The sequence below is a fragment of the Heterodontus francisci genome, chromosome 27, assembly GCF_036365525.1.
Source record: "Heterodontus francisci isolate sHetFra1 chromosome 27, sHetFra1.hap1, whole genome shotgun sequence".
Taxonomy (NCBI): domain Eukaryota; kingdom Metazoa; phylum Chordata; class Chondrichthyes; order Heterodontiformes; family Heterodontidae; genus Heterodontus; species Heterodontus francisci.
The window spans coordinates 28,737,147-28,755,931 of NC_090397.1; the positions used below are offsets into that span (position 1 = coordinate 28,737,147).

The 18,785-nt window shown below is 41.3% G+C and overlaps 1 protein-coding gene across 1 annotated transcript in view; it reads left to right on the forward strand.

The window, feature by feature from the left end:
• Positions 1-18,785, forward strand: part of lamb1a (laminin, beta 1a) — a 98,841-nt gene that overhangs the window by 69,054 nt on the left and 11,002 nt on the right. The window contains exons 24-28 of the mRNA XM_068059037.1: positions 6,175-6,544; positions 8,244-8,428; positions 9,028-9,269; positions 9,640-9,843; positions 13,751-13,895. Of these exons, the coding sequence (XP_067915138.1) occupies positions 6,175-6,544; positions 8,244-8,428; positions 9,028-9,269; positions 9,640-9,843; positions 13,751-13,895 (1,146 nt within the window). The remainder of the gene's footprint in view (positions 1-6,174; positions 6,545-8,243; positions 8,429-9,027; positions 9,270-9,639; positions 9,844-13,750; positions 13,896-18,785) is intronic.

An 18,785-nucleotide genomic window follows, 5' to 3' on the forward strand; every position in this document is an offset into this window, starting at 1 on the left:
CATTCCCAGAGAAGAACATTTAAAAATTCCATAATTTTTAAATATCTTTTTCCCAAAGTGTTTGATATTTCAGCTTCTACTTTAATTCCATGTATATATCCCAATCTATGTTTTGATGTCTGTAAAATGATTAAAAAGTGAATTATAATCTTTTTACATCCCGGTTTGCTGTCTGTGAGAATTCAATCTGATCAACAAACTTGTGACTTCACTGTTGCTGGACACCATAGATCCGCTATAGATAGCGCCAGATTCTAAGTCATGTCAGAATGGAGAAAGCAATGCTCCAGAGCCTGCTAAATCTTTGGGGGCAACTTTTTCCAAAGTCAGTGGCAAGCTCCTTCCTTTCACCGCTGACTTAAAAAAAAAAGCAATGGCCTGGATTTTGCCATGCATTTTATTTTATAAACACTGAAGCATTTAATTCACCTTGTGGTTTATGGAATTCCAAATGAAAAAGACGGGCATTTTTATGGTGCTTTATTGAGCCTCAGAAATGTATCAAAGTGTTTCACCTAAAATTAATTTGAAGTGCAGGTGTTATGTTGGTCAATGCAGCAAGTACTTATGCATAGTAAGATACCACAACCAGCAATAAGATGACTGTTATTCTGTTTGAGAGTGGTTGAGAAAGGAATGTTTGCTGGGATCCCAAGAGATGTTGCTAATGTTCTTTGAATAATTCTGAACAATCAATGCAACACGTTAAGTCATGCAACATAATGTGTGCAGTGTGGAATGTAAGTATGTTAAAGTTTTGCTAATATGTAAACTAATAATTCAACAAAAGTGAATACACTGCTAGCGACCTGGTGCAATGGGTTATGCTGGGCTTTCACTTCTGGGAGATAGGCGTACGTTCAGCCCAAATGGATGGACTAAAAGTCATCTATGAAATGAATTTGGACACTCTAAATCAATTTTCTAGTGGTCATGAGCTCACAGCACAAAAGAACACCTAATTTTACACTAACGTGGTATTCATACTGTGACTACATGACAACTGGTATGGGAAATGGAAAAATATCACACTGGCGTAATTGAGGGGAGATCTTCTGAGGTGGTTGAGGGAGATGATTAGGCAAGAGTAGAGGGAGCTTTGCTATCCAACTAAGCATGCTACAGCTGGCCTTGAGTACTCGATGATGCGGTCAGTGAAGTGGAAAGTATTCTGTTCCCTAGCATTAACATCCCTTGCCTTCATAAGCACATCAGGGAGGTTATGATGGAGATGTATAAAACGCTAGTTCGGCCACTGCTGGAGTACTGTGTACAGTTCTGGTCACCACACTATAGGAAGGACAAGATTGCACTGGAGAGGGTGCAGAGGAGATTCACCAGGATGTTGCCTGGGTTGGAGCAGTTCAGCTATGAAGAGAGACTGGATAGGCTAGGGTTGTTTTCCCAAGAGCAGAGAAGGCTGAGAGGGGGACCTGATTGAGGTATACAAAACTATGAGACCCCTTAGCGGAGGGGTCAATAACCAGAGGACATAGATTTAAGGTAGGGGCAGTAGGTTTAGAGGGGATATGAGTTTAGTTTAGTTTAGAGATACAGCACTGAAACAGGCCCTTCGGCCCACCGAGTCTGTGCCGACCATCAACCACCCATTTTATAATAATCCTACACTAATCCCATATCCCTACCACATCCCCACCTGTCCCTATATTTCCCTACCAGCTACCTATACTAGGGGCAATTTATCATGGCCAATTAACCTATCAACCTGCAAGTCTTTGGCATGTGGGAGGAAACCGGAGCACCCTGAGGAAACCCACGCAGACACAGGGAGAACTTGCAAACTCCACACAGGCAGTACCCAGAATTGAACCCGGGTCGCTGGAGCTGTGAGGCTGCGGTGCTAACCACTGTGCCGTCCAGAGGGTGGTTGGAATCTGGAACACACTGCCTGAAGGGGTGGTAGAGGCAGGAACCTTCACAACATTTAAGAAATTTTTAGATGAGCACTTGAAATGCCATAGCATACAAGGCTATGGGCTAAGTGCTGGAAAATGGGATTAGAATAGATGGGTGCTTGATGGTCATCACAGACACAATGGGCCGAAGGGTGTGTTTCTGTGCTGTATAACTCTATGACTCTATCATTCACAGGAAGAGTTAATATTTAAAAAGTGAATTCACTAGGTTAAAAAATGATTGGAAGTTTTCTTAAATCTGAACTGTAATTAACATAATAGATTTTAATGTTTCATGTTCGTGTTTAAAGTGCAGATTAGGTGAAATTGAAGTTCCTGTTGAGCTATATACAGAAAATGCTAGAAATATTCAGCAGGTCTGGCAGCATCTATGGCGAAAGAGTTAATGTTTTGGGTCCCCAGAGAACTGAGTGCTGCAAGTTCATGAGTTGGGTTAGAGTGAGTGAGGGGAGCAGAGAAATGGAGCTGTCTGGTGTCCTGCTGGCAGTTGTCAATACAAAGTTCTCAATGAAAAGATCTAGAGAGGATAAGAGGCCGGAGGGAGGGGTCCAGGTGGAGGGATAATACTGGAGACGGGCAAAAAGGGTCCTCTGAGCTGGGACAAGACTCCTGGCTAAAGAAGTGTGCATAGAGGTGAAGGTGACGGAAAAATAACTCAGCGTTGTGGCAAGCTCAATTCATTGAGGTGGAGGCATAAGGGGATGAAGCTGATGACTTTGCTAAGGACAGATGGCTCAGGGTCGGAGAGGGGAAGGTTGGAGGTAAATATACGACAAGGGGTAATATTGGAAGAAGGGATGGGGCCAGAGGGAAATGAAGTTGAAGAAGGATCCAGAGGAGTATTGGCCCATATGAGTTGTTAAAGCTGGCAATCCTTCACACCTGAAAGGAAGAAAAAACATTTTGTTGTTTAAGTGCTGGATGAGACTAAGGATGAAATGAAACTGGAATAGAGAGCTTTGAAAGAGTAAGTTGATGCTGCTAAAGAGAGAAGTCAAGAGGATGTATGTGATAGTGCATGGCGTTAAGTGTGGATCTCAGGATGATCTCAGAACTGATCAAAGGTCATCGACCTGAAATGTTAATTGTTCCTCTCTCCACAGATGCTGCCAGATCGGTTGAGTATTTCCAACATTTTCTGTTTTAATTTCAGATTTCCAGCATCCACAGTATTTTGCTTTATTATTTCTGTTGAGCTGTTAGTTGATACTGATTCGTGAACGCATGCAACTAGTTTTAGCCACAGTGATGTGCTGCTGTTTGTGCTGGAGCCTCCAAACGTTAATGAGAAAATCTCAGAATCTAGCAGAGATCCGAATTTAAATTTGGGATAGCAACAGTGAGATTATATCCTTAAATTAGAGTAAAGCTTTATAGGACACATTTACCTGGATGTGACTAGTATGGGACCAGTAGCTTGAGTTTGGCTTGTGATCTAGCAGAAACAGATTTATATTGCTTGGCTGCTGCTGGGCTCAAATTCTATACATCCTGCCCAAAAGAGAGTTGTGTACAAGTGCAGAGCTCTGTTCCAACAGTCAGAAACATAAATAGATAGAGAGTGGGAGGGGATAATCCTTTCTCTACATTTAAGTTAAGGCCAGTTAGGTTTGAAAACCAAGCAATAGGTCAAATTTATTATCACACTGGATTTACCCTCCATGCGATATGAGACTATCACCTCCAGGGCATCTTTCTTGGCTTTACATTCGAGTCACTGAGCAAGCGATGTCTCTGGATTTACAGTACAAATTTAGTGTTGGTTCAAAGCAGTGTAAAAGCACCTTGGCTGTGCAACTTTCCCATTATCTTCCATTATCCTGTCAGTTCTTGCTATCCTAACATTTAAATGGGTAGTTATGCTATATACAGTTTGTAGTCCTCTAACAGTTAAACTTTGTAATCAATGGTGTTTATTATAGTGATCGTTATAATTGCATATATTCTGTCATTGTTTATGTATGATTTTCCTAAGCTTGCTTCTCTGAAAGGAAACTACTGTAAATTAGCTTTTATGCTTCGTGAATCTGTTATTACAGGAAGCAGAAAGAGGGACAAGTTTTGGGAGTTTGGTCAATTTGGTATTGCAATGGAATTTCATTTTAAGGTACTCGTTTTTCTTGTAGGTTGCTTTGCCACTCACGAGTCACCAAAATAATGTCAGACACTCCAGAATCACTGTTGTATTGTATTAAGTATACCTGTGACTGCTTTTACCTTGTTCCCTTTATTAATGTTTTATTGACTACTAAACTTACCATTGCTGTTTTCTAAATCAATGCTACAGAAACAAATTTATATCAAGTAACCATTGTATTTATTTATCTGTGGAGAGGAGAAACAGGAAACATGAGTTTGCAGTTTTTAATTCTTCACACCAATTTTAGATAGATAAGTTAACACTATCCTATCTTAGCCAGAAAACCAAAATTACTTTTTATTTAAAGTATTTTTGATACAGGAACTGTATATTTAGGGTGAATATATTTCTGTGAACAATTAGGGAGCTGTCTTGATGCCTACAGTAAATTGGATGATATGCCATCTTCTAATGCCAGTTTATTCTGTTACAGTGGTATTGTGTCTAATTGTTATGTAGATACCCGGTGATGTCAGAGTTTTATTGCTTACTGAGGTAATTATAAAGTCAATCAGAATTTAATTGCCGTTAGGAGCTTAGAATTTCCACTGTGCTGCTCCTGGTATGGGCCAAGACTACATATTGCAAAATTACTCTAATTGTGACATTCTCTCCATAAGTCGATGCAAAATCACAGGCTGGGAGACTTGTTTTATGTGCTAGGAGCAGCATAATGGAACTTTTACCCCAAGTTACAAGTTGGAACCCAAGTTGAAGAGTGATTTATTAACTTTTTTAAGTCAAAGATGGGCTTTTTAATCATATATGTTAATTTCAACCAGGAGCCTGTGTAAAGTGCCAGTGCAGTACATGTCCTCAGCCTGAGCATGGAAACAGTAACTAGTTGGTTCGACATGTAGTCCAGTCATTTCACAGGTTTCATTTAAAATTAGAGTCTGAGTTAAAAGTCAGGAAGCAGAGCACCACCAATTTAAACTGGCTCCTAATTTAAATTAAAATATTTTTAAAAACACCTGCCGTATATTGGGAAAGGGTCAGAAATGTGAGATCTTTTGGCCATTTTAATCCTGGGTCCCTGGTCCGAAAGAAGTTATTTACAGTTTAGTAATTTAAATGGTTTATCATTATTTTTATTTTATTTAGAGATACAGCACTGAAACAGGCTGGGCCGAGTCTGTGCCGACCAACAACCACCCATTTATACTAACCCTACAGTACTCCCATATTCCCTACCATCTACCGATACTAGGGGCAATTTACAATGGCCAATTTACCTATCAACCTGCAAGTCTTTGGCTGTGGGAGGAAACTGGAGCACCCGGCGAAAACCCACGCGGTCACAGGGAGAACTTGCAAACTAACACATTTCTATTTCCTATCCAAAATAATTTGTTTGTGTTGGTAAGTTCATGACAGTTTACCAACAACACATATTTCTGAATCCTGCTTTGGAAACTTCAGTTGGCATTTTGAAATGAAATCAAAAAATATGGTTAAGTCTTAGATTCATTATCTTGATATGAATGCTTTGGTCTGGTACCTGTTACCTGCATAAAGTTGCAGTGAGCTTTTGAGTCTACTTTGTTGCCTTACCTTGGTTTTTCCTAGTGCCATTCATTGGGCAGTATTATGCTCTGCTATGTTGCTACTACTGCTGTCTTGCCTGCACAGTGAAAGCTGGACCAACTCTCATAGGTTAAGTGATGTGAGTGCCTCTTGCATTCCTGCCAGTGCTAGTGTACTGTTCCTGTGAATTCACCAGCTGACTCTTTCTGTGCCATTGGGTCTGCCAATTTCAAATAATACAGCATTCTGGAGAGCAGTAGTTGTTCTGACTCCTGGTCACACTTGGAACAATAATAAAGGAGACTTCCTGATTATGAGAGTGAGGGCAATTTTCACAGTGCAAATGCATCTGTAATAGTTGGGCAAGCAGAAGACTGGCTAGCCAGTGGGATTGGGCAAGGAGCAGAAATCTTAATGTACTAATGCTTCAGTATCACATTTTGGGCCTGTCTCTTCAACTTTGCTATATTGGAACTCTACTGTGGATCTGAGTGTGTTTCAAGTTAATTTGCTTACTTTTATCAGGTTTCCTTTTACATAATCACAACCAAATTTTCTTCGATTTTTTAGAATGTGATTGTAATGAACTCGGCATTGAGACACAACAATGTAACCAAACAAATGGCCACTGCATCTGTCGGGAAGGAATTGCAGGTGAACGTTGTGATAAATGTGCTCGAGGGTACTTTGGTACATTCCCTCATTGTGAACAATGCCATACATGCTTCAGTCTCTGGGATAAAGAAATTGAAGAGTTGACTACCCGAAGCAAACAACTTTTAGCACAGGCCGATGCAGTCAAAGCCAGTGGAATTGTTGGTCCTTACCAAGAAACTGTTAATGCTGTGCAGGAAAAAATTGATGACATACGAACTCTACTTGCTGAAAATCCTGCAACTGAACCACTTGACAGTATTGGAGATCTTTTGGAAGAAGCCAAGTAAGTAAGCTTTAGGGTATTCAAATTCCTTCTCTTTCCCTCATATGTACACAGACTTTGTGCTACCGACATGGAGACATAGTACTGTTGGTTACACTTAATGTCTGGTTATCCCATTTTAGTGGGAGACTGGCTGGAGACCTAGAGGAAATGGGAAATTGTTGGATACAAATCTTACCTGCAACAGGTGTTAATTCACTGCCTGAATGCTGTTCTCAAATGTGACTTTGTCATTGGTCCATATTACTAAATTTGCCCTGTAGTCGAGAGAAAGGTCAAGTTCAGCACCAAAGAAATTGACTGATAGGAAACTGAAATAGATGGTAACAGACTGAAAAACTGTCCTTATTTCAGTTTGTTTGTATAATGCTGCTCCCGATTACAGTGGCAGGTTCACTCTGTATATTTTCTTCCATTTAGGTTTAGTCCTAAAAATGGCCACATTCTTTGCCAAAATTTTTTAGCGGAGATTATTTTCTGACGGAATCATGCTGTTGAATTCTTGCCTGCCACTGCATATTCCCAAGGGTAAAAGACCAAAGGCTTTTTGGAAACCAAACATGTTTATTGGGCCAAGCATATTTTTTAATTTGGCAGTTAATCTCATTATGTTAGTCTTTATCTAGTTGTGATTCACCAGGAAAAAGTTGAAGCTTATTCTACTCGTGACAGGTCAATAGGGAAATATTATTGAAACCATCTGGGGAAGGCAGCTGCGGGAAGTAATTTTCTTGCTTTTATAAACATTTTTGGCTTGATTTGACATTTGGCGCATTGCTCCAGGATTTCTTTATTAAATCAAAACTTCTCAGCTGAGTTTTCTGTATTATTTCTGTATTCATTTGAAAATGAAGATCAAAGGAAGAATATTCGATTATCTGCATTTGTTGTCATCTTCGTTCCTTCAACTTCCACTCACACAGATTCTGCCTGCTTGCTCCATCTATCTGTTCCTAGAGCACATGCAGGGTATTGTTTGTTTATTGTTTTTGGTCGATTTGTAGCAGTTTGTTCTCTGCTACCATTTTGTCAAAAAGAACTGGGGAAATACCATATACCATACACTCAAAGGAATAGTGTCAAGTGCTTTATTCCACTTTGAAGGCCTAATGATCTTTTTGCGTAAATGGAACTATATTAAAGATATGCAGTACAGCGTTATTATAAGCCTGATGTGGAGAAGTATTCATTTGTTGGAGTGAAAAAAAGACATCCTACATGTGCCATATTCAATTGGATCAATCTGTTTTCCTTTTCAGGGGTAAGGGTTTGCATATAAGATGTCACAATACTCTCTTTGTATTTTAATATTGGTGTTGCTGCTTGTGGGAAAAGAATTGGTGACATCTGGAAGTTGTCATCTTTCATAGGGTGCAGAAAAGGGTTATGTTTCATATTCTGGGAAATCTAACATACTGAGAGGTGTTGCTCAGTCTCCACCATTGATATCCGCTTAATTTATGTGGAGAATGGAATGGTTTATTTTTGGATGGGGAGGGGAATTTTTCTGGTGGTTTATATTTGTGTACTTGGTAATTGTTTAATTGACACATCTGATTTCACCAAATGTTAACTTATTTACTTATTGCATCTTGTGGTAATGTTGCCTAATTTCAAGTATCTTAAACAACTTCATCTTGGACTTTGTAGCTTTCCTTAGTAAAGTAATTCAATTAAGGTTTAAAATTTGTGATTTTAGGAAGAAAGTCACTGATCTTGCAGAAAAGGTGAATGTGATCGAATCAGATCTTGCAACAACGGAAGACCGAAGTAATGTGACAGACACAGAACTAAATGTCCTTCAGAGTGACGCTGAAAGTTTAAAAGCTGTTGTGAGCGAGCTAGCAGAACAGTTGGAGTACATTAAGAACTCTGATGTCCATGGTATTTGATTACATTTATTGAAATTGAAATGGTGTTAATATCATGCAATGTCATTTGATACTTTCCAATGTATCAGAAATTCCTTATCTTTGTCCTACAGATCCTGATGGGTTTACACTGAATTTTGTATAGTTTGTGTTGTAATTTAATCTTCACAGTACTCCCAAAGAACTTTTGGATACTTCAGATTATTTCAAAAATTAGTGAAAATGTATTTGAAATTTGTATCTCTGTATAATTATAGCATCTGTTGGAATTTAATTGCAATTTCAAAAGTTACTCGATGGTATTTCTAATTATATTTTCTAAATAGAGCTCCAGAGAGTATTGTGTGATGTTTTGGTGTAACAATCATAATTTAAGTACTTCCACTTAACACATCAAACCAATGATAAATTTCTGTATTGTTCTGCTGAATGCATCTGTGTACAAAGAAAACAGTATTTATTTTGCATAATTTTAAATGGTTATGGTTAGATCTATCCTCTCCAATTGTAATTACTGGACCAAATTTTCTGTTGCCCTGCAGAATCCCGTAATCTCATCTAAAAGTAATGAATGATTTAATGTTTTCTAATCGCTCCAATACTCTGTTGTAGGAGCCTTGGACAGTGTCCAGAAATACTTTAACCAGTCTCTTGAGGCTGAAGTAAAAGTTAATGCTTCTACCACTGATCCTGATAATACACTGCTGGAATCCTCGACTATTCGAGAAAAGGTGAATGATATGATTACACAGAGTCAGGATCACTTTGAACAACAGCAAAAAGAACAGTCACAAAGTCTGGAAGAACTGGCTGATAAATTGCAAAGTCTAGACCTCTCGCCATTAAGTGAAAAGGTACACTTTTATTTATGTATTCAAGGTTAATTTTAACATTACAAAAGCACTATTGAAATTCTGATCTATTTTAAGCAGTCATTTCTAGTGGTGCAGTAAACAAATGCATATCAAATTTACATAGTTGATTTCAAGAGCAAGTTAAATTTGATAAATGAAAATGATTTCTATTAATTGTTCACAAAATAGATGCATTTCATCTAAACTGCATGTTTTTACCTTTTACTGCATTAGCTGAGATTGATTTGGTGCCTATCCTAATTTTAATAATATTGTGCCCAGAGCACTCCAAGCACTCTCATTGGAACAAAAATCCATTTTGCTGGAGCTAAATTGTTTAAACTACGCTAATCACCATGTATTTGTCCAGATTTGCGGTAGCCCTGCAGGGATGCCTTGTGCCGAAGCACCGTGTGGAGGTCCAAATTGTCAAGCTGATGATGGAACAAGAAAGTGTGGAGGGATTGGCTGTGATGGGCTCGTAACATTAGCCCATAATGCATGGCAGAATTCCATGGATTTTGACACTGAGATTCTAAATGCTTTGGCAGAAGTGGATCAGCTTTCTAAAATGGTACGTTTTGCATTCAGAAACTTAGTTGGAGTAATGCAATATGAAGTTTATCAAGAAATTTGTAGCTTTGTTCGAGTACTGGGAATAAAAGTCACTATAGTGACTATAGTGCAAATTCTCACTTCAGGAATTGGATTCCAACACTTTCTGACAGCAGCCAAGACACTTGCCAGTTATACAGCATTAGTCAGTACTGAAGCACAACTTGCAAATATTTCATCAAGGCCACCAACACCATTCCAAAAAAAAAACATTTTTGCCTGTGCACCTCTTTTTTCAGTTGTCTGTACTACTTTGATATCTATATGTGGTGGTTGATCAAATGAAAAACAATATTAAACCTGCTTGTGGTATGTTTATCCAGATTCTTTAAATTTAAATTTAGTTTAGGTACATATCCAATTCCCTTTTGGAGTGATAAGCACCTGAAGAGATATTTGCAGTGCTATGAGGAAAGGGCAGGGGCGTGGGACTAGATGAGTTGCTGTTGCGGAGAGCCAGCATGGACACAACAGGCCAAATGGCCGCTTCCTGTGCTGTAACCATTCTACGATTCCATAGAGCCCATCACCGCACTGTTCAATTTTACTATGATGGCAGACTTGTAATTTGAACAATTTTTTTTTTAGGAATCACCATCTCGACAACAGGTAAGGATTTTGGTACAGTCATTACCACTATACTGCCCATGGTTTTTATGGCAAGCTGCTAATACTGGGCAATAAGATTAGTCATTTGCTATTCCCATCAATGGCAATGACAAAAGCATCACTTATACCATATTAAACTCTGGCTACTTCAGGCAGACTCGGTCGTTCAATCAGCTATTAGCAACTCGTTAAGGTACAATTAGCTTGGCTGTTTAATCAACAACAACTTGCATTTATATAGCAAAACATCCCAAAGTGCTTCACAAGCATTATCAAACAACATTTGACACTGAGCCACATAAGGATATATTAGGACAGGTGACCAAAAGCTTGGTGAAAGTAGTAGTTTTTAAGAAGTGTCCATCTTAAAGGAGCGAGACAAAGAGGTTAAGGGAGGGCTTTCCAGAGCTGAATCCTTGGCAGCTGAAGGTACAGTGAGGGTGGAGTGAAGATCATCGGGGATGTGTAAGAAGCTAGAATTGGAGGAGCTTGGCAATCATAGGAGAAGGTTGCAGTGGGGTGAGGCCATGGAGGGATTTGAAAACGAGGACAAGAATTTTAAAATTGAGGCATTTCCAGACTTGGAGCCAATGTAGGTCAGCAAGCGTAGGAATGATGGGTGAATGGGACTTGGTGTGAATTAGGATACGAACAGCAGAATTTTGGATGAACTCAACACAGGATGGAAAGTGGGAAACCAGCCAGGAAAGCAGTGAAATAGTTAAGTCTAGCGGTATCAAAGTTGTGGATGAGTGTTTATTTCAGCAGCACATAAGCTGAGGCAGGAGCAGAGATAGGCAATGTTACAAAGGTGGAAGTAGGTGGTCATGATGATGGAACTGATATCGGGTTGGAAATTCATTTCAGGTTCAAATAGAACACCAAGTTTGGAAATGGTATGGTTCAGCCTTAAACAGTAGTGAAGGAGAGGGATGGGGTTGGTGACTAGAGACCAAAGTTTGTGGTGGGGACTGAAGACAGTGGCTTTGGTCTTCCCACTATTTAGTTGGAAGAAATTTCTGTTCATCTAGTACTGGGCATTGGATGTGCAGTGTGATAATTCACTGGCAGTGAAAGGGTCAAGAGAGGTGGTGTGAGGTAGAGCTGAGTGTCATTAGCAAACATGTGGAAGCTGATGTGTTTTGATATTATCATGGGCAGCCTGTAGATCAGAAATAGAAGGTGGCTAAGGATAGATCCCTGAGGGGACTCCAGATGTAATAGCGTGGGAGCAGGAAGAGAAGTCATTGCAGGTGATTGTCAGGCTATGACTGGATAGAGAGAAATGAAACCAGGCAAGGGCAGTCCCACTCAACTAGATGACAGAGAATAGGTATTGGAGGAGGATACTGTGGTCAACCTTGTCAAAGGTTGCAGACAGTTCCAGAAAATAAAGAGGAATAGTTTACCAGGATGTCATCTGTGACTTTGGTAAGGCTGATTTCAGTGCTGTGGCAAGGTTGGAAACCAGATTTTTTTAAAAATAAGAGATACAGCACTGAAACAGGCCCTTTGGCCCACCGAGTCTGTGCCAACCATCAACCACCCATTTATACTAATCCTACACTAATTCCATATTCCTACCACATCCCCACCTGTCTTTATATTTCCCTACCACCTACCTATACAAGGGGCAATTTATAATGGCCAATTAACCTATCAACCAGCAAGTCTTTGGCATGTGGGAGGAAACCGGAACACCCGGAGGAAACCCACGCAGACACAGGGAGAACTTGTAAACTCCACACAGGCAGTACCCAGAATTGAACCCGGGTCGCTGGAGCTGTGAGGCTGCGGTGCTAACCACTGCGCCACTGTACCGCGCCACTGGAGGGGTTCAAAAATTCAAGCATTGTGCCCATCTTTAGTGTTGGGTTATAGTTTGTGGTAACAGCATTGACTGCAGCAGAAAACATGTTGGAAACTTCAAACTGAAATTTTTTTTTTCCTTTCATGGGATGTGGGCGTCGCTCACCAGGCCAGCATTTATCGCCCATCCCTAATTGTCCATGTGAAGGTGGTGGTGAGCTGCCTTCTTTAACAGTCCACATGGGGTAGGTACACCCACAGGAGGGTTGTTAGGAAGGGAGTTCCAGGATCTTGACCCAGTGACAATGAATGAACGGCGATATAGTTCCAAGTCAAGATAGTGTGTGGCATGGAGGGGAACTTGCAGGTGGTGATGTTCCCATGCATTTGCTGCCTAAATCCTTCTAGTTGGTAGAGGTTGCGGGTTTGGAAGGTGCTGCCTGAGCAGCCTTGGTGCATTGCATCTTGTAAATGGTACACACTGCTGCCACTGTGCGTCGGTGGTGGAGGGAGTGAATGTTTGTGGATGGGATGCCAAACAAGCAGGTTGCTTTGTCCTGGATGCTGTCGAGCTTCTTGAGTGTTGTTGGAGCTTCACCCTCCAGGCAAGTGGAGAGTATTCCATCACACTCCTGACTTGTGTCTTGTAGATGGTGGACAGACTTTGGGGAGACAGGAGGTGAGTTATTTGCCACAGAATTCCTAGCCTCTTGTAGCCACAGTATTTATATGGCTACTCCAGTTCAGTTTCTTGTCAATGGTAACCCCCAGGGTGGTGTTAGTGGGAGATTCAGCGATTGTAATGCCGTTGAATGTCAGGCGAAATGGTTAGATTCTCTTGTTGGAGATGGTCATTGCCTGGCACTTGTGTGGCATGAATGTTACTTGCAAATTGATGTACGAAACAAGATGGATGAGCCAGTACAGCACCTGATCCGCCTAAAGCCACTGTTGCTGACTTGGGAACAGCAATAACAGCTGTCCACTGAATCACATTAAAAATCTAAGCCAGACAGAGAAAAAGCAGCATGAAGGAAAGGATAAGGAGGCACTTCTGTGCTCGTTTCAGAATGTGAGTTGAGATGTGCTTATCAGTGGCCCCCTTTTAACCTAAAAAGCCAATCAGTTGGCTGAAGCATTTGGCAGACCTACAACATGCTAAGAAGGATGGAAGAGGTTTGATAGTAATACCGCCAGTAAAAGATAGTGCAGATGCTAATTAAAGTTCTTCAGGGACAAATATTCAACTCGTAGGATGTTGTATGAATTTTAGGCAGATAAAAGGTTCCTGTGCACTACACCAGCCTTGATATTTATTGCTTCCGCTTTAGAGAAATTCCCATTTTATCACAATTTGTGAGGTTGTCCTGAATGGCTGGAGAGGTTCCTCAGTGCGTCATATTAATGCCCTGTGCAATCTAATAGATGGTCATATTGTGTCTCTGCAGGTCACTGATGCAAAAATTAAAGCAGATGAGGCTAAACTAAATGCACAAAAGGTCCTGTTAAAAACCAATACAACAAAAGAAAAGGTGGACAAGAGCAATGAAGACCTAAGGAATCTCATCAAGCAAATCAGGGAATTTCTTACACGTAAGGATTGAGATGAAACCTTTTTTGTGTTATTGTGCATTGATCTCTGCAGCTGGTTTATTTATTGTGTAATATCACTGACCTAGTATCAGGGATGAGGAATAAACCAAATGATCACGGAGAGCCATTTTGAGTTGTATGATTTGAAATTCAAAATTTGCTATTGCTATATTTATAACCAGAAGACGAAGATCATCTAGGCTACAGATCTTTCTCTGGTTGCTGTTAATACAGTACAGATTTGCTACGAATATGTGATTCTATAGAATGTGTTTGCTCATCCAAGTTCATCTCTTTGACTTTTCCTCTGCAAGAGACTAAACGCTTTACTGTTTAGCAGTTATCTATCTATTTGCTATTTGTGATCCTCTAGTTTGGGATCCTTGTGCTTCCTCAAGCATATTGATTGGTCACCTAGTAATTATTGTAATGGTACCACTGTTAGTCAGGAAAAATAACAATTGATGTGACACAGGCTTTCGCCAGGCTTGGCTCGGTGCCTTTTCAATCTAGTTTATGTTGTAGTACATTTAAGTTTATCTTCCATGTATGATTTGTATGTATAATATTAATCAGTTTCATTTTCAGAAACCTGGCAGTAAATTGCTCACGTTTGTTTACTTTAAGTAAAATTCTTGCATTGAACACATCATGTAGACTGAAATATGCTTTTTCTATTAATGCACTTTCATCCTTCACCTTGTGACAACTTTGCCTTATACAGTCTGTCCACATGCTTTTTTGTGTCTCCATTATAATCAGTTGTATTTGCACTGCTCCAAAAGAATGTATCCAGCACTGCACTGGATTCAGTTATTTTCAGTAAATGAGCTCAGTGATTTATTTTACATTTTATATAACTGTCCTGAACCAATGCTTCTGTCCTCTAAGTATCTTGTTTATTGCACGTTCTGGCAACATCTAAAGGAAGACCATAATGAAAAGGTTCTTATGATTTGAGCTGATGAAATATAGGTTGATTGAAATCAGTACAGTTAAGGAGGAATGACAAATCTGTCTTTCCATGCCCTTGTCAAAGAAACTTTAGAATGGAGGGATTTTTTCCCCCCACTTTCTGGCTATTCGTAGTTGCTTCAGCATGAAAGACATATTGGGTAACTTTTACAAGGACCATTCCAAATTGAGTTTCGCTAACAATTAACAGTGGTTCGGGTTGGCCCAGTTTGGATAGTTTTGTTGTGGGCTAGATCCTTACTGTGTAAATGGGTAAAGTGGAATTCAGCATTGTTGTTGGTAGTGTTACAACTCGGTGAGAAAGAGATCTCGGGTTCCCTTTCAACCTTCAACTGGTCTTACCATAACGGGGTTTAATTTTAAACACTTTTTTTAGCTCCCCCTTGGTGAATCCTTGTTCACCGCTTTCCAATTATAAGGCAAAGAGACTAGCTCAAACAGGTTTTCTTAGGCTTAAAGAAAAGGTTGAAATTTATTAAACTTGAACCCTAATTCAGTTGACCCCTACAGAAACGTGATGTGCCCACACTAACATGCATACGCAATACACATGTGCAAATAGAGACAGAAAAGAGCAGAAGAAAAATAAAGTGGAAAAGTTTGAGGCAATATCTGAAGAGTTTTTGTTATGGTTTTTCGAGCTCACTGTAAAGTCCTTGATTGTAGGTAGATCTTGCTTTTCGTTGGAGCCCAGTATTCTTCTTGAATCTTGTTCGCTGTAGGAGATTTTTCTTCCTTGGGGTTCATGTGTCTTCATTGGATTCAGAGGCTTGTGCGAAGGAGATGGGAGCAGACAGGAGAGATCGTCTCAGTCCAGGAGCAAACAGACACTCAGTTTAAACTGTTTGTACAATTCAGAAAAACCCAAGTTGCCAAGCAGGCTAGTCGTGTGACTAACTGATCTGACCACGTCTTGGATTGGATCACCTCAGCAGTCTCTGGAATGCTCCTCTGACACACAATACCTGCTGATCAAGGGCCATTGTGGGTTGAATGTGTCAGGGAATGGTCCTTTGTCCTCCAATTGCCATCTGTTAATATGCAAATGTCTTTTCCAGCCACGGCTGATGTGTTTAACAAGACCTTTCCTCACTCCAGTAACAGTTTAAAATCAATATTCATGACAAGAGTAATGTGCTTCATTCTTGGCAGGTGGGGGCCTAGCATGACACCTCACATCCGGCAGAATGAAATGCGATTTGAGAAAAGTCGTGTTTCATTAAAAGGGATGAGAGAAAATATGATACAGAAAAAAAAACATGCATTTCTCTCATTCATTCACAAATCCTAAAACTTATTAAAACTGCCCCCCCCACCACTTTTGGCATCCCAGTAAACAAGTGATTCTTTTTTGGGGTAGGTTCTCTTCCGTTTGCCCATTTCCATGGCTGCCTGGGGTCTTTGTTCCTGCTGAGGTAATTTTTTTTTCGGAAGAGTCAGTAGTGGGTAGGTCTATCATGGACACTCTTTCAGTGCTTTGCTGAATTATGCAAAGGCTTTTGACTTTGGTTCTCTTTGGTTCTGACTGTGGGTGACGATTCTTTGCTAATCACCCCTTTGTCCCAGAGGACACTGCTGCCTGCAAGTATTTGTGCAGACTTTACTGCATGCCACTGTGGCACTTTGACTATGTGAGGCATCATCCTCACAGTTTCTCTGCCCCCTAGAGGTTTTTCTTTGTCTCTGCAGGTTCTTGTAAATGCTGTTAGCAACTCTGATGGGGTGCTTCTAATGTCTGCATTTATATAGGAGGATGTCGGGTCTAACTTTACACATTTTTCGGGGTTGGCTGACTGGGCGGTAGGGGTTTTCATTCGGGATTCCTCCTGGACTTCCTTTAACCTGCCCTCTTGGTCACTTTTTCTCTGTCTCTTTTGAGAGATTTGCCAGCCTTGTGCCTGCCTGTCCCCTTTTTTTCTCGGCGGAGGTCCCTTACAGTTCACCAGCCCTCTGCTGGAGGGTCCTCCTAACACCAGTACAGGACTTATGGGTGCAGGTTTCACTGTAGGTTGGGGTTTCCCCTCAACCTGGCACATGTGGCAACTCCTGCAGTACTCCACCACATCTTTGTGGCGTTTTGGCCAGTCAAACTGCTGTCTTATGCGGGCGTTGGTCTTTTGTATACCGGCACGTACAGCCACTGTAGTCTTGTGGGCCCTTCATAATATTTCTCTCCAGTACCTCTGCGGCACCACTAACTGGTGACCTACTGTCCACTCCTTGCCCTCAGGTCTGTGAGGAGAACTCCATTTCCTCAGCAGTACCTCATTTATTAAATAGTAGCAATCAGGGACTCCCTCTGCTTCACTTTCAGACTGGGCAGCCTGTGCTAACTCTCACAATACTGGGTCAGCTCGCTGAGCCTCAGGTAGGAAAAATCCATTTAATTCATTCCCTGGGTCTCCTAACTTTCCAAAGAAAATCTCGGACAGGCAGACCCCATGGACATTTGCCTGCAGTGCCAATGCAATCTCCTCTGGGGGAGCTGGTTTGATAATGGCCTGATCCATTGCACATTCAGGGAAACTACAGGGATCCATCTCCTGCCACTGCCCTGTCTCTCTGACCTCCTGCGGTCTTTCTTCCATTACTGGGGATGCTACCACCTTCACCCCCACAAGATCATTACTGAGGAGCAGGTCAACCCCGTCCACAGGCAAACTAGGGATAATCCCTGCAGTTGCCGGTCCCGAAACTAGGTCGCACTCCAGGTGCACCTGGTGTACAGGTACAGGCATACACTGCCCTCCAATACCATTCATCACCATTCTGATGTTCACTGCACTCTCTGGGGGAAAGGTCAGGCCTTTTCCCAGTAAAAGGGATCCAGTGGCCCCTGTGAATTACTGTGGGCTTGCTTGCCCCACTTGAGGGGTATGGGGTTACTTTCCCTTCAGATACAAAACTCTGATAGCCTGCAGGAATCCTATTAAATTTTCCTACACTTTCAATAGTAAGCTTCCTGGGTCTCACTCTTCCTGCAGTTAAAGCCACAGCTTGTTCTGCTGTGCTTTCCATCAGATTCTCCTCATAACTGAGCGGGTGTGCCCTGCTTAACCCTACAGGTTTTCCCTTTAGTTTCCAGCAGTCAGCTTTTAAGTGCCCTACTTTATTACAATGGAAGCACATAGGTCTCCGGGTCTCACTCTTGCTCACAGCACCTTCCTTTTTGGCTGGAGGAGGGCCCCCTGTGTCTCTTGCTTTTTCTTCTCTCCTAGGACTGCTTGGGCTCCTATCACCTTCCCACCCTTTGTCCTTTTCGGATTTGTGGGGGTGATAAGGAAAGTTTCTCCCCTGGGAAACCAATTTATAAATTAAAGCAAACTCATTGGTCAGAACGGTCGCTTGCTGGGCTCTCTTGACCCGCTGCTCCTCTACATGAGTCTTTATGCAGAGTGGGAGAGAGTGTTTAAATTCCTCTAACAGAATTAATTCTCAGATTATCATAGCTGAGCTGTACTTTAATAGCAACTCAGCCAGTGGTCAAAAGCCAGCTGCTTACTTTAGTTTAGTTTAGAGATACAGCACTGAAACAGGCCCTTCGGCCCACCGAGTCTGTGCCGACCATCAACCACCCATTTATACTAATCCTACACTAATTCCATATTCCTACCACATCCCCACCTGTCCCTATATTTCCCTACCACCTACCTATACTAGGGGCAATTTATAATGGCCAATTTACCTATCAACTAGCAAGTCTTTTGGCATGTGGGAGGAAACCGGAGCACCCGGAGGAAACCCACGCAGACACAGGGAGAACTTGCAAACTCCACACAGGCAGTACCCAGAATTGAACCCAGGTCGCTGGAGCTGTGAGGCTGCAGTGCTAACCACTGTGCCGCCCACATAGAGATATAGCACTGAAACAGGCCCTTCGGCCCACCGGGTCTGTGCTGACCAACAACCACCCAT